Source organism: Trachemys scripta, chromosome 22, assembly GCF_013100865.1.
Source record: "Trachemys scripta elegans isolate TJP31775 chromosome 22, CAS_Tse_1.0, whole genome shotgun sequence".
In the NCBI taxonomy this organism is placed as follows: domain Eukaryota; kingdom Metazoa; phylum Chordata; order Testudines; family Emydidae; genus Trachemys; species Trachemys scripta.
In genome coordinates this window covers 12,753,272-12,769,312 of record NC_048319.1, presented here as the reverse complement: position 1 = coordinate 12,769,312, position 16,041 = coordinate 12,753,272, and the positions used below count along the sequence as shown (strand labels likewise).

At 54.9% G+C, this 16,041-nt stretch overlaps 1 protein-coding gene across 1 annotated transcript; it reads left to right on the top strand.

Annotated features, from left to right (window-relative positions):
* Positions 1-7,589: 7,589 nt before the first annotated feature.
* On the top strand, positions 7,590-14,779 carry SMIM24 (small integral membrane protein 24). Its single transcript, XM_034755321.1, has 4 exons — positions 7,590-7,827; positions 8,204-8,333; positions 11,892-11,930; positions 13,882-14,779. The coding sequence occupies exons 1-4, from the start codon at positions 7,764-7,766 to the stop codon at positions 13,976-13,978; spliced, it is 330 nt and encodes a 109-aa protein (XP_034611212.1). The 5' UTR covers positions 7,590-7,763; the 3' UTR covers positions 13,979-14,779.
* Positions 14,780-16,041: the final 1,262 nt, after the last annotated feature.

The window sequence follows — 16,041 nt, the reverse complement described above, 5'->3', positions numbered from 1 at the left end:
GCAGGGCAGGCAGGCAGGCAGGGAGCCTGCCCTGCCCCCAGTACGCGCCGGGCCAGATCCTGCCCCCCGAACCCTTCCTGCAGCTGAACCCCCTGCCCTGAGCCCCCTGCCATACCCTGCACCCCTCCTGCATCCCAACCCACTGCCCTGAGCCCCCTGCCGCACCCTGCACTCCTCTTGCATCCCAACCCCCTGGCCTGAGCCCCCTGCTGCACCCTGCACTCTGACCCCTTGCTGTACCCCTCACCCCTCCTGCACCCCACACCCCAACTCCCTGCCCTGAGCCTCCACCACACCCCACTCCCCTCCTGCACCCCCTGGGGGCTGGGAGGGGGCAGAGTTGGGGTGGGGATTTCGGGGAAGGGTTGGAATGGGGGCAGGGAAGGGGTGGGAAGAGGTGGGGCAGGGGTGGGGCCTCATGGAAGGGGTGGAGTGGGGGCAGGGCCGAGGGCGGCATGGGGGGAGGTGTCAGTAATGTGGCCCTCGGGCCAATGTACTACTCCTCATGTGGCCCTCATGGTCATTTGAGTTTGAGACCCCTGATTTAACTCATGTTTTAAAATCATCACACAAATTAAAGTTGGCTACTCAAGCCTTCTATGAAGCACTACGTCTACATCCTTCTTGGTTTCTCATTATAATTTTGCACTACTCTGTTAATGAACTTCTTGAATGCAGTGTGTTCATCTTTGGTGGCTTCTCTTGTGTCCGGTTCTTCCATTCCTTCAACTGATATGCTCATTAGTTCATTCACATGATCAGGCAGAAGGCGACTTCTTTCAGAACCCAAAATTCTACTCAATGATGAAAAAGAACGCTCAACTGGGAGTAGCAAGAGATGAATTCCTACTTCTTTCATCCCAGGAAACAGAACACAAAGATCGGTTCGAGCCACTAGTGATGATAAAAAAGAAGTTGAAGTCAAATCTTCATTCATTCGTCGTATGACATTCCACTCTGTGTTCAAATTCTCTATTCTGTCCTGAGCACATGGCAGCCCCGTTGCTGGTAGTGCCGCACTCCACTCAACTGTTGGTGTTTTATAGGACAGGCATCTGTAAAAGCTACGTAGAGGTTGAGTAGAATCTAGAAGTCGCTGTTGTAGATTTTAAAGAATCAAGTCTGTGTACTTTTTCAGTTGTCTTAACAAACACTTCTTGTCCTCTTCACTTAAGGCTTCATTATAAATGCCTTCATCAGGGCCGGCTCTAGGCACCAGCAAAACAAGCTGGTGCTTGGGGCGGCACATTTTTAGGGGCGGCACATTTTTAGGGGCGGCATTCTGGCGTGGGCCGCCCTAACTCACCTCCGCTGCTGCCGCTCGCGCGCCGCTGCTCGCCCTCCCTCCCAGGCTCTCAAACCCGGGACGGAGGAGGAGATCCCGAGCAGCCGCGGCACGCAAAACAGCTGATTCGCGCACCGCGGCTGCTTGGGATCTCCCCCTCCCTCCTGGGTTTGAGAGCCTGGGAGGGAGGGGGAGACCCTGAGTGGCCGCGGCGCACGCGGTGCTTCTCCCTCTCCCTCCTTCTCCCTCTTCTCCAGGCTTGAGAGCCTGGGGGGAGGAGGCAGGGCTGGGGATTTGGGGAAGGGACGGAGTTGAGGCGGGGCCGGGGGTGGGGTAAGAAAAAAAAACGGGGGGGGGGGGGGCGGCCAAAATTGTTTTAGCTTGGGGCGGCAAAAATCCTAGAACCGGCCCTGGCCTTCATTAGTCAACTTCTGGACTGAAGTCTTTGCTTCTTCCAGTACTTTTTCAATGGATAGCTCTCGGAGTGATCCAAACGTAGCTTCTATTGCTGGACAAAGATCTACTACTGTTGTAGCAGATGCCTGGATGGCATTGTTTAATGACCCAAGTGGTTTCAACAATAGACTTACGAGAGAGAGTGGCAAAAGTCTTCTCTGAACATAGTAGCAAAAGTAATCCATCCCATCGTGGTAGATACTTTCCAAAGCCAGGAATAACAGCTGGAGTAATTTTAAGACAACAGCCAAGGATCGCTCATGAGAAAGCCAGGTTGGACTAATTTGAACTTCAGTCCCAGTGTATCTTCTATATTTTCCAAGATATTCAGTCTATTTGGACTCTTGCTGAAAAAAGAATATAATGAAGCCATTAAATTTATAGCTTTTTTTAATGTCTTTTGAAGATTCTGCAGCTCGTACTAGTGCTAGTTGGAGTAGATGGCCTCTGCAGTGTGTATAGGAGAGATTAGGGTTACACTTTTCTCTGAGCAAAGCGTGTACTCCACCATGTCTTCCAGAGAAGTTTGCAGCTCCATCGTATGCACAAGCAGCCATCTGTTTGGGGTCCAATAGACAAGCATTTAACTCTTCTAAGATGTGGGTTGTCACAGATGCAGCCGATGTGTCTTCTATAACTTGAACATCTAGAAATGCATCTACTGGCCTACTCCTGACATCAAGATAACGTACATAATGACTTAATACTTGATGCCCATTTGCATCGGTGCATTGATCAGCCATGTATGCAAATTTTTTGAATGTGGTGAGAGTTATTCACTTTTTCAACTGTTGAGTCTTTCACTGTTGCACCGCATGCTTCTAGCCAGTCAGTTGAGTTTCTTGCATAAAGATAGTGAGCATTTGCTGGTCTTGTTCGGAACCAGTGTTCAACTTCAGGATGAACAAGTGACAACTCACTTAACATTGGCCTCCAGTTAGTAGTGTGCGGTATCTCTTGCTTAAATAGAAAGTAGGATGCCACAGCCATGTTTATTCACATGAACTGTGTTGTGTCTCCAGCATTCTTAACAGCCTCATTAAGTACTTCTAAAATTGGCTTTGAAAGTGGGCTTATAAGGCTTTCTGCATGTTGATACACTCCAGAGGCCTGGTGTTTTGCAGCCTTTTCACGTAGTTTGTCAGCATTGGCTTTGCTGATCGGTTTGACAAACCAAGTTCCTCCACTTTTACCAATTAGAGCATTGGGAAGCTTTCCTTCTTCGTAAGCTTTTTTGTAAGAGGTGCACCAGTAGCCATCTTTTGTAACTTCCATAAATGGGAACACTTTGACTGACAAACATCGGGAACTGCCTTTAGTTTTGGAGACACTGTTTCTTCAGTAGGTAGCTGTATTTGTGCTTCGGGCTGGTCGGATGTAGATATACCACTTGAACCTTCAGATGACATGTTGATATATTCTTGGTTCTTGATGTGTTCTTCACCTTGGTTAGTTTTTGAGGCCTTTGAGTAGAAAAATTGTTGTATTGTTTTTTGTCTTTTCATTTTCACTTTGACCTGCAACATATAAAAGAGATATGAATAAAGTAAATGTTTTGTTAGGATAATGCAAATTTAACATAAGGATAATGCAAGTTACACCAAAACACATAACAGGTCTAGATTTCTAAAAAAATATACATTAAAAAATGTATTTAATTTAAATTGACTTTTGAAAAGTAAGTCATCGTGGGATAAGAGGGAAGTCCTCTCATGGATCTATAACTGGTTAAAAGATGGGAAACAAAGGGTAGGAATAAATTATTAGTTTTCAGAATGGAGAGGGATAAGCAGTGGTATCCCTGTGGGGTCAGTACTGGGACCAGTACTGTTCAACATATTCATAAATGATCTGGAAAAATGGGTAAAACAGTGTGGTGGCAAAATTTGCAGATGATACAAAACCTTCAAGATAGTTAAGTCCCAGGCAGACTGCGAAGAGTTACAGAGGGATCTCACGAAACTGTGTGACTGGGCAACAAAATGGCAAATGAAATTCAATGTTGATAAATGCAAAGTAATGCACATTGGGAAACAATCTCAACAATACATACAAAATGATGGAATCTGAATTAGCTGTTACCACTCAAGAAAGAGATCTCGGAGTCATTGTGGATAGTTCTCTGAAAACATCCGCTCAATGTGCAGCGGCAGTCAAAAAAGCGAACAGATTGTTGGGAATCATTAAGAAAGGGCAACAGAGGGTCCTGTGGCACCTTTGAGACTAACAGAAGTATTGGGAGCATAAGCTTTCGTGGGTAAGAACCTCACTTCTTCAGATGCAAGTTTCAGATTAAGAAAGGGATAGATAATAAGACAGAAAATATCATATTGCCTCTATATAAATCCATGGTACGCCCACACCTTGAATACTGTGTGCAGATCTGGTCACCCCATCCCAAAAATATATATATTGGAATTGGAAAAGATACAGAGATGGACAACTAAAATGATTAGGGGTATGAAACAGGAGGAGAGATTAAAATGACTGGGAATTTTCAGCTTAGAAAAGAAATAACTAAGGGGGGATACGATAGAGGTCTATAAAATCTTGACTGGTGTGAAGAAAGTGAATAAGGAAATGTTATTTAATCCTTCACATAACACAAGCACTAGCAGTCACCCAATGAAATTAATAGGCAGCAGGTTAAAAAAAAAAAAAAAACACAAAAGGAAGTACTTCTTCACACAACATAAAGTGAACCCATGGAATTCTTTGCCAGAGGATGCTGTGAAGACCATAACTATAACAGGATTAAAAAAAGAACTACATAAATTCCTGGAGAATAGGTCCAGGATGGGGAGGGATGCAACACCATGCTCTGAGTGTCCCTAGCCTGTTTGCCAGAAGCTGGGAATGGGCAACAGGGGATGGATCACTTGATGATTCCCTGTTCTGTTCATTCTCTCTGAAGTACCTGGCCTTGGCCACTGTCGGAAGGCAGGATACTGGGCTAGATGGACCATTGGTCTGACCCAATATGACCATTCTTATGTAAAAATTAATAAAAATGTTTAGTACAGAAACTCCGCAACATAATGACCTCTCAAGATAGCAACAATGTGAGATAACCTTGGCAAATAATGCATTTTAAAAATCTTGGCCTACTAGGAAACATATTTATATAAATTTCCATTCCCAGTCACAAATCTAGCATTCTGGAGTAAAGTCACTAAAATATAGTCCAACAAACAAATGTTTATTTAACGTGCTGCTCACTTTTCCTTCCACCGAACCCCACGCACCGGTGTTGTCCTTGGTCAGTGGAGACTCAGAGTTCAGAGGTGCTTTCACATGAGTACACCTCCCAGGTGGGGGGCAAGAAGGCACCTTGCTCGTTCCTCCAGCTGCTCACTGTTCGCTCTGGCCACTGCTGTTTGTTGTGCCACCATTCACTCCACCACTCTGTTGCCAATGGCCCTGCACAGTCACCTTCTGCTGCCACCTGCCACTGTGACCTCTGCGAGTTGGTCTCTTGAGGTTCCACCAGCTCTCAGTGATTTCAGCTGAGCTCTCAGTGGGGGAACCTCGCTGCTAGTGCAGTCTGGGCTGTCTCTTCCACAGAAACACTGTCCCCACAGCAGGACTGAGCACTTAGACCTGATTATCAGTGATTTCAGCTGCAGTGGTCACTTAACAGAACAGAAGACTATCTATGGAGCCTAATCAGCTCTGTCTTTAAACAGTGGAGAGGGGCAGGTCCCCACCCTCTCTCTTGATGCCCTCAATCAGCACAGGCTAAGTACAGTTCTACTGCCCTTTACTCAGACAATAAGAACAACAACATTTCATTCCCCCTGCCCCCAAATCAAGTGATTTGTAACCCAACCCCAGCCAAAATCTATCACTTGGGCAAACAGCTCTGTTTGCCGGATATCTAGATAGATTAGGTGTGAATGTAAATACAATCTGGTCCTGAAGCCTTCACTAGCTGTCAGGGAGATCTCATTTAGACTTCGCTTACAAATCATCATTTGAAATGATTGGGTTGGCCAACATCACCGGAATGAATGCACTGACGTTGTCATAAAAACAACAGCTGTAGAAGGGAGCTAGTCTATGTTCATACTTTTCAACTCTATGATACTTTTTCAGATACATGTATTTTATCATACACTGTATATGCTTTTAAAGTGTGCATTAATGTTTCAATTTCAATTCAAATTTCCAAACAGTCACTAAATTGGCATGTAACTAGTTCACAAAACTGGGGGGGTGTAGGGAAATCACTGCCCTCCTGTACCCCAAAGCCCTCATCCCTGGCCCCACCCCAGACCTTACACCACCAGCTGGAGCCCTCAACCCCCACAAACCCCAACCTCAACCCCCTGCCCCAGCCTGGTGAAAGTGAGTGAGGGTGGGGAAGAGCGAGCGGGGGCCAGGGCCTCAGATAAAGGGCGGAGCAGGGGGCTGGGCAGGGGTGTTCGGTTTTGTGTGATTAGGAAGTTGGAAAGCTAACTGTTCACGCCAGCCAGCCAGCCTATTGCAGGCCTGGGGAAAGACCCTTCCAGGGACTGCCAGCGTGGGCCCGAGGCCAACTCCTCCCCCACAGGGGCGGGGTGCTCGGAAGACGCCCAGTGTTTATTTCTGACTATACTTTGGCACCGTTGCCATGGCTACCTCGGGGCACTGAGCGGCCACATCAAAGTCCAAACTCCAGCGGGCTGGCTGGCTACCCCTCCCCTCCCGGGGGGCACAGCCGTGGGGGTGCCTGGGGCAGGGACAGGTCTGAGCTCCCCAATGCCCTTGGCCCGCAGTTGAAGACTCAGCCCCCAAACCCAGTGGCCTGTGGGCTGGGAGAATAGATGTGGGGGGCCAGACCAAGGGGGCTGCATCTGCCATCCCTCGCCTGCAGACTGGTGCCCAGATGGGGTTCTGGGGGGCATCACCATGGGCCTGGGTGCAAAGGCTGCTCTGGGGGAGGTAGCCTATGGCTTTGTTTTAATTGGACTTCCTCTGCCCTGTGCTGATGGGCTGTTTTCTCAGCTTCACCCCACTCCTGCTCTTCTGCCCCCCTCACAGCTGATCCCCTCCACAGCACTACCACACCCCTGGATCGTGCTGCTGCTGGGTTCGACCCTTGCCCCTGCTGCTCTGTTCTCATGGGCAGCACTGAGCAGGTGAGGGGCCCTAACCGGGCATTGCTAAGGCTCAAACTCCAGCCATCGTGAGTCACCCCAGGGCACCCAGATAACAGCATTAATGATTAGCACAATCGATGTGTCGCATGAACCCAGGGTGGTGAAAGGTCCCCGCTCCCTGGAGAGCTGCCAACAGGCAGGTGAGCTTAGCTGCCCCCCGGACCACCTCAGCAGCGCTCTTTGCAGCTGCCCCGGTGGGAGCAGGGGGACAGCACCTCGAGGCAGCTCCCTCACCTGGGTATGGAACCAGGGACCTTGGGAGCTAAGAGCATAAGCTGCTGCAGAGCTACAGAGCCAGGGCCTGTCCCTGCTACCTGTCCCCTGGGCTCAGGAGCAGAGAGGGCCGCCTGGCTCCTCCTGACCCTGACGGGGGTCTCCAGTATCCTGGGCAGTGCCCCCCCCCCACTGGCTAGGACAAACGCTGCCCAGTGGGTTGCCCTGGAGAGTGTTTCCGGGCCAGAACTGACCGTGTCACATGCACGACACATTTCGGGTTGGCTGAGCTGGCGTTAGGCAGCAAATAAACCATTTGCCTGAAAAATTTCAGCCAGCTGTGTGTGTGGGGCCTGGCCTGGAATCTGGGATTCTCTCCACTTCCTCGTCTGTCTTGCGCCACCGCCAAAGGGTTAAAGGAATCTGGTTGCCATGGTACCTTTAAAACACAAGTTGGCATTTGCCCTCTTGAGCACAATAAACCCATTGGCTGGTGTCCCTGAGCGATCAGACGGGCTGTGAGCCGCGCTGGGTGTGGGCACTGTCTGTTGGGAGAGGCGCTAGGCTTTGAGTTCAGATTCATCCTCGTGCAGTCCCCGTGCCCCCCCTGGGTTGGGACAGCACCTGGCACCCGGGACAACAGGCAGCCACCGAGCGAGCAGGGCACCATGTCTCCTCTCCGCGCTGTTCTGTTCTCCCTGCTCTTCATCGCCTCCTCGCTGGCCCAGGACGGTAGGGACGCCCCCCTCCCTGCCCGAGACCAAGGTGGGGGGTGGGAGAGCATGGGGTGGCCAGCCTGGCAGGAGGGAAGCAGTGCCCGTCCCTGCCTCTCTGAGCCTCGGGCACGGTCTCCCTGGCCTCACCTCTGCGCTGTGGGTGTGTCGGGGGAAGCCTGGGGGGCTCGGACTGCCGGAGCAAGCAGGGCCGTGGGGTGCTGGAGATGGCCCTGGCAGGGGTCAGTCCCTCCAGATCATGACCGAGGCCCATGAGTAGAGCTGGAGGCGGAAGCCCCTGAGGCAATCACCGAAGCAATCCAGGGAACCCCCTTGGGCACCAGCTTCCCCCTCTCCAGGCCCGAAAGAACGAGCCTTTCCCTTTGGCTTGGCAGTGCAGGGCACCACAGACGGCTCCAGGATGCTGCAGCCCTGGCTGGTGGGGCTGACGGCCGTCGTGGTCTTCCTCTTCATCGTCGTTGTGCTGATGATCATCAACAGAGTCTGGTGCTACAAGAAGCGCAGGTGGGCTCCGTCTGACGGGACATATGCCACAAGACCCTCCCCTCAGCCCGATCCTGCGTGGCGCAGAGCGCCCGCCCCTCTCCTGGGCCCTCTGGCCCCATCACCTGCTCTCCGCGGCACTGACCGGGGTGGTCTGAGACCACAAAGAGCTGTGAGCGGGAGGTAGTGCTGGTTAGACTACTGTAGGTTGCGGGGGCAGGGGCTGAGAGTCAGGACTCCTGGGTTCTCCAGCCAGCTCTGGGAGGGGAGTGGGATCTAGTGGTTGGAGCAGGGTGGGCGGGCAGCCAGGGCTCCTCGGTTCCATTCCCAGCTGTGCTAGTGACGTGCCTGGGGCACTTGCTGTGTTCTGTGGGCAAGTGCCTGTCCCGCTCTGTGCCTCCATTTCCCCATCTATATAAAGGGCATAACAGAGCTTCTTGCCCCGCAGGAGGCTGGGTGAATGGGTGCTGTAGGCAATGTCCACAAAGCACCGGGACGCTCTTTGTGATCACTAATCATATTTGTAAAACATTTTTGAGATCCTTGAACAAAATGTGTTGTCAGAGGGCACAGTGCATCAGCTCCCTGTAATCTCGGGAGTGGACCCCGTTGCCTGGTGAAGGTCACCCTCCCCTCTGGTATCTCCAGGGCTGGAATCAGCAGTTTGGTGCTTATCTGTGGCTCGTTCCACGTGTCGGGACACACCTGGGCTCTGCATTCTGCTCGTACTGCTGCCTCAGGGAGCACGGGGCACAGAGTGCGTACACAGTACCAAGTCCCTGCTGCGCCAGGCTATTGCAGGTGAAATGGGCAGTGCCACCTGTAGCTAAGGTAGCCTAATGTTTTCCATTATCAGCCCCTGTTTTCAGCTGCTCGTAACTTTGACAAATTTTACCAGTTTGGGCTGAAATTTCCCAGCTGGGTCTCAGTGTTGGGCTCGATACAGTCCAGCCTTTCTGAGAACAAGGTTGGGGAAATTAAGTAGTTTTGCCAGGGTCCTTTCTGCCCGTTCCTTTGAAGAACTCTAGCGCCTCCATGCTCTGGCGCAGGAACGTAAACATCTGGCAGGGGTATGATCCTTGGTTCAGGGAGGCGCCTTTTGCTGTGCCCATGAAAACTCATCCTGGTTTGGCCAAGTTTTTGCCATTTGCACATGTTCAGGAGAGCTTGCAGGAAGCTTGCTGCTAAAGTCTCTGACCTTTCCAGCTGCTCTGAACGTGCTCCAGGCTCCCAGAGCCTGAGCTCTGGACAAGCGGCAGCAAGAAGGCGTGTCGGGAGGGAGCCAGCAGGACGCTGGATTCTAGTCCTGTCTGTCCCCCAGACTCAGGTCAGAATTCTGTGCACATTCCAGCTCCTACTAGTCAGCAAGGCTCCCCAGCCCATCTGCCAGAGGCAGGCAAGTACCAGGCCTTTTGCTGCGAGGGAACGTCCGGCAGAGTGGGCGCCAGTGGCATCCACACAGCTCCTGGCCTTTCCGAGCAACCAGGCTGAATCTAAGTGCTTGGCTGTGGCGTCTGCACACACTAGACCAGTGGGTCTCAACCTTTGTGGGCTCAGGACCCTTCTGTAAATGGTTATGACTCATTGTGACCCAGTAAATAGCCTGGGGGTGGAGGCCCTGGGTGGTTTCGGTTGGATCTTGCCCCTTCCCCAGGGGGAGGGGGGGTTGGGTCCTGCCCACCACTCACCCCATGGTGGAGACTCCTGCAGCTCCTGTGCTGTGGGGCTGGCTGGGCTTGGCTCTCGGCTCTGGCAGCGCTGCTCAGGTTTGGCCCTGCCCCCCTGACTGGACTAAGCTGATGTGAGTGGAGCTGTGCCTTGGCTCACCTGTGCCACTCACTCGGTTTTGGCCTGCCCGGGCTCCCGTCGTCATGACGGCTGGGCCAAACCTGAGTGACCCTGGGACCCGGAGTTGCAGTGCCTGGAGCAAGGATGTGAACCCAGCCAGCCCCGTGGGACCGGAGCTGCAGGAGCTGCCCGGCCACCCTCTGAAACATTCTGGAGATCCAATTTGGGTCCCGACCTACGGGTTGAGAAGCCCTGGACTAGATGATATTCCTTTGGAGAGCCAGGAGCAGCACTCACCATTCCAGCTTCACTTCATTCCTCTTCTGGCTCGCAAATACTAGCAGGTGCCCTCAAGTGACTGGTCCAGATGGAGGATAACAACCTACTACCTCAGCTAGCTTCCCCACTCCTTAAGTTTAAGTAGCAGAGAATCTGTGCTGTGGATCTAAAGGTCCTGGGTGCCAGCCCTGTTCGTGGCTCTCTGGGGGATGATTGTTATGATCACGCATTTCTGCTTTTGTTTAAATTCATCCCCCTGGAGCATTCACACCAGGGGTACGGCTGGTCATAAATGAGAATTTCAGGGCACGGAAAATGTCAAAGTGCCGGATTTGTTTTCATTCCATGTCAGAATAAGAACGAGACCTTTCCAAATTTGTCACCCAAAACCACCCACGAGAGTGGCCCTACCCAGAATAACCCACTGCTGCGGGCACTTCCCTGGGGCGTGAGAATCCCAGCTGTAGGTCCCTGCTCTGCCTAATTTGGAGCAGGGACTTGACCCTGGCTCTCCTCCATCACAAATAAGCACCCCCACCTCACTAAGCTACCCACGACACTGGGGTGAGGGCTGCTCCCTAGCCAGAAATTCCAGCCTGGACCCAAGACACTTTCCCGATGAAGTTTTGTCAAAACCGAAACGTTTCTGTGAAACATTTTGGTTTTGATGAGTTGGCCGTTTCTAACAAGCTCCCCACGCCATTTTGCTGAAAAATACCCAGCCAGCTCTACACAATACAGCCTTTCCCAACCAGATAACGCGCTGTTTGCCCTACAGGACCCCTGCCTCATTCAGTGCCCAGGACGGACGGTGAAGGAGGCAGAGACCTGAAAGAGGAGAATGGCTCTTTTCATGTGTGTAAGGCACTGGACAGAGACCCAGGAGAGCTGGCTTCTGTGTGCTGTTAGCAGGGGGCTGAATTAAGGTGGTCTGGCCTGGCCAACTGCAGCGCTGCCCTTTCTCAATTCAAGCACAGCTGATGGGAAAACAGAAATACTTTCCTGGGGAAACAATTGTATTTTTCAGCTGGCTGGATACCCACTTGGATGGCTCTTGTCAATTTCACTTGTGAAACTGACCCCAGCCCCGGCCAACCCCGGGCTGTGGGAGCTGGCGAGGCAGGGAGCTCTGAGGGGACGGCTGAGCACCTGGGCTCTTTGCCCTTGTGGGGCTTCTGACCGTTTCTCTGGCAGAGAGTGAAAGTGGACAAGAGCCGTCAGTGGGCAGCCAGGCACCGGCATGTCCATTTTCCCACTGGGAAATCAAAAAAGTTTGGCAAAATGGGCATTTTCTTGTGGACAATGGCCCAGACAAAAAGGGTTTCACCGGCTGCACTTCTGAGCGCTCGACTGGGCAGCAGGATGGGCATGTTGTGTATCCAGAGTGGGACAAGGGGTCCCGCTGCACCAGGGGACAGCGGCTACCTGCACCAAGGCTCCCATTGGCGCAGACTGGGGCCCCCCTGCTGCACGGTGCCCTCTGACTCCCTGTCCCCTCTGCTCTTTTCACAGGAATGAGGAGGAGCCGCTGGGAGAACCTGCCCAATCCAGGTAGAGCGTCTGCCTCTCTGGCTGCAGCCCCGGCGCAGCGACGTTTTGCGGGTTCTCTGGGGTGCAGTGGCAGCACTGGCTGCAGTGACCCCGGGTGGCAGGGCAGGGAAGGAGGCAGCATGGGCTGGTGGCCAAGTGGGCCGGTGTTCCTGGCTCTGGGGCGAGTCCCTGGCCCTCCCTGCACGCGGATTGGATCGGCCTCCTGCGCTTGGAGCTGGAGGGGGAGGTGGGGCAGGGCCCATCGCTGTTGGACTTTGTATCAGCGTAAGAGCTCCCGGTGCCTGCTTCACATGATGCTTCCCAGCCCCAGGCAGCTAACCCTGACCTCTCACTGCTCTGGGGAGGTGCAGCTGGCACTGGGGGAAGGAGGGCCTAGTGGTTGGATGCCGGCCTGCCAAGCAGATTATAATTCCTGGCTCTGCTACACGCTCCCTCTGGGCCTCAGTCCCATCTGTACAAGGGGGTAATGGCCCTGCCCTGCCCCACAGGGGCTGTGAGGGTGAATGTGTCGGTGATTGTGGGGTGCCCAGGCCTATGGGATGGGGCCAGATAAGGGCTCTGGCTGGATCCCTCCCAATTGGAGGCCCCCAAGAGTATCCTGTCCTGCCAGCAGCCTTGTTGTGCCTATTGGCCCTAAGAAATGGGTTCTGCCCGTGGCTTGGACACCCATCTCCCGGCGACAGGAGTGTCTGTAACATCTAGAGGCCCCACGTGAGCTCAGGGGCCCTGTATGCCAGGGACACCCCCGCAGAGCCAACACCCTAAGTGAGCTCAGGGCCCCGCTACCCCACGGGCACCCCCGCAGAGCCAGCCCCCCCAGGGCGCTCACAGGCATGACAAGGAGATGAAGGCAGGGAAGGGAACTGGCGGCAGAGCTGGGAGTAGAGGCCAAGCAGCAGGCAGGGCCCCAGCCACTAGGCAAGCCTGGCTCGCTACAGCAACGCCTGTGTGTGCGTGTGTGTGTGTGCGTGTGTGTGTGTGCTCGTGCCTCTGTGTGTGTGTGTGTGTGTGTGCGTGTGCTCATGTGTGCGTGTGCTCATGTGTGTGTGTGTGCGTGTGCTCGTGTGTGTGTGTGGTCGTGTATGTGTGTGTGTGCAGGTGTGTGTGCTCATGTGTGTGTGCATGCTCATGCATGTGTGTGTGTGCGATGCGTGTGCTCATGCATGTGTGTGTGTGTGATGCGTGTGCTCGTGCTTGGTGTGTGTGCGCGAGTACGTGCAGGTGCTCATGCACGCTCAGTGGGCTGGGTAGAAATTAAAGGTGAGGGCCATTCCCAGTGCCTGGCTCAGCTCCTCAGTGGGAATGGAGAGAAGTAGGCGCCTTCTCTGAGGGGGGATCCCCGCACAGCCAGACTCTGCAGCTGGTGGGAACTGGGGCTGCTCAGCTGCATGTCATGCACCCTATACTGCTAATGGCTAGTGAGGATCCTCCTGCTGCTCAGGGGTGGAGCTTTATGGAGCAGGAGACTCTGGGTTCTGTCCCCGCTGCTGCCTTCAGGGTCCAGGTGGCTGTGGCCAGTGGTGCAGTGGCAAATGGGACTCCCTAGGTAGCCACTGGCTTGCTGGGATGGGAGCAGACAGGCGGAGCCCATCAGACAGGGACCAGCCGGCTCCCTGGCTCTGTGGCGGTCGCCCCTTCCCGTTATTGACGATTCCCCTCCCGGGGGACACCACTGGGCAGGGCACCGCGCAGCCAGAGACTGGCCCGGCCCTGCTGAGCTCACAGCCTAACGCCGTGTCCACAGGGGATTTTAACTAACCCGTGTTAAAGCCGCAGTGTGGGCAGGGCAAGCTGTGCTTTGAACATTTGGGAGCGGGGCCAGGGGAGTCAGTGAGCGGCCATTCCCCCAGGGCTCTGAACCCAGGTTCAGCAGGCACCAGTCGTCCCAGGGAGCTGCCCACTCACCCCGCCCTGGGGCCCCACATTTCCTCGCTGTCTCTCTCCTGTTCAGCAATACGGTCTCCAACTTCTACAACAACCTAGCGCTGGAGGAGGACAGCGAGGAGGAGCAGAAGGGGAAGAAGGAGAATAAAACGACCTCCCTGTGAGGAGCCTGCGAGCCCAGCGGGATGGGAGACCACGGAACTGCTGCCGCCACCATCACGGTGCCCCCCTGCGCTGCCCAGCACACAAATCAACTCGCTGCTTCCCCGCGTCTCTGCCCAGCTCCGCCCGGCCCCTTCCTGGCCCAGCACGAAAGAGCAGCTGGCCTGACCCACCCAGCAACCTTCCCTGGGCCAGGCAGGCCTCTCCTGCGTGCTGCTATGCAGGGCCCAGGGGTGCAGCGGGCACGGACGCCCCCTCACTACCCTGTGCAGGACAGGCCCCCTCTCCCCTTCCCTGGTCGTTTGGCCTTGGTGGAGCAGGCAGCCAGAGCCAGTCCCTGGAGGGGATTCTCCCCAAAGCCCCCCGCCAGCACCGCAGCGCCCCCTGCAGGGGGGTCCAGGTTGGGCCTTGCGCGGGCTGAGCATGTGGTGCAGGAGCCCGTGGACTGCAGTGGGGAGGGAGCAGAATAATCTCCCTGCGTCTCTGAGCCCGGCTGGGCCACGGGCGCCGGTGCCATGCGCTGCCCCCTGTGCTGCCCAGCTGGGCTGAAAAGTTTATAGCGCTGATTGGTGCCACCTGCTGGCAAGACTGTGCCATGACAGCTAGGAGGGAAAGCGGAGAAATGACGGAAGGAACAGGCGGCGAGCGGTTTATGGACTGTTGGCCGGGCCCCACGTGTTCTGAGGCTGCAGACTTCCCCCTTCCCTCCCGACGCGGCAGAATTGAGCTCCAGAATCTGCACTTGCATTTACATGAATAACAAGGGTAATAAAGGTTTGTGGCCCTTGCGGTTGTGAAGAAGAGCCTAAGAGCAGGATGTTGTGTGTGTGACCGACGCAGAGATGTCTGCCTGAGTGTGCAGAGAGCCTGAGCCCATTGCTCCACGGGCTGCACTTAGGGCGACCAGATAGCAAATGTGGGAAATTGGGACACTTTTTTTCTCATGGGGGAGGGTACAGTTGCATATATAAGACAAAGCCCCTAATGTCGGGCCGTCTGGTCACCCTAGATGCACTGGCCCATGCAGCTCGAGGGGGTTGTGTTGAAGCTGATCATTGGGACACAGCATAAAATAAAGTGAATTTCTAAGCTGAATGAAGAGCCAGGGGCTGGAGTGTGGGTCAGATCCAGGTCATCCCCCCCCCCCGCCCCCCAACAGGCTCTTCCGCCTGCTGGGGCCCGTGCTACACACTGCAGGGTGCATGGTCCTGCCCATTCGACCAGCCAGTCGAGCCCGGGCAGCCCCCTACCAGCTCAGCCATCAGAACATGACTCCCCCCATGAGTGGGTCAGCTCGGCCCTGCCCGCTTGAGGGAGGGGGGTCCCCAGGAGAGGCTGGATCCACGCATGTGGCCCACGCAGACCTTGCATGCACAGCTGTGCTGCAGGGACCCAGCCCGCAACCTCTGCTGTCCCCGCTCCCAGGCTGAGCCCCTCTGGGCTTGTGCAGCAAGCACCTCCTTAGGGCCGGCCCTGGACCCCCTTCGCCAGCAGTGCGGAGACCCCAGAAGCCTAATGAGGCAGCACCGAGGGCCTTTCCCTGCACTGCCCCCAGGGGCTCCCCACGCCAACACGGCATCAGGCCTGGGAACACACGGACAAGGCCGGCTTTGCCTGCTGCCGGCAGCCACCTGGGGACCTGCCCGCCCTAGCCATGGCCCCTCCCCATCCTTTTCCTGGCAGGGCAAGTGGACTGGGCAGGGTGCCAACACTGTATTTAAAAAACACAGGACAGCTCTCAGATGTGAACCTCTGGGGGCAAGTCCCTTCCCCCCAACCCCTGCTGCCTAGGGGGTTCCCTGCCTCCAGCTCGGGGTGCCACAGGGCACAGGTGCTGCGACTCCTGCTCAGGGTCTGCCCGGGTGCCAGGAGCTGAGCTGGAGGCTGCAGGGGCTGGTCTTTGCCTGCTGCGGCGCTGGGCAGCCTGCTGGGGACATTGGCAGAGACTCTGTGAGCGGGAGGCTGCATCCTGGGAGTACTGACCTCCTGCTAGACAGCCCCTTCCCGCCCCGGCCCCAGGGCACACGGCCCCGTCCACGCCCCCTGCCAGACAGAGCCCCTTCCC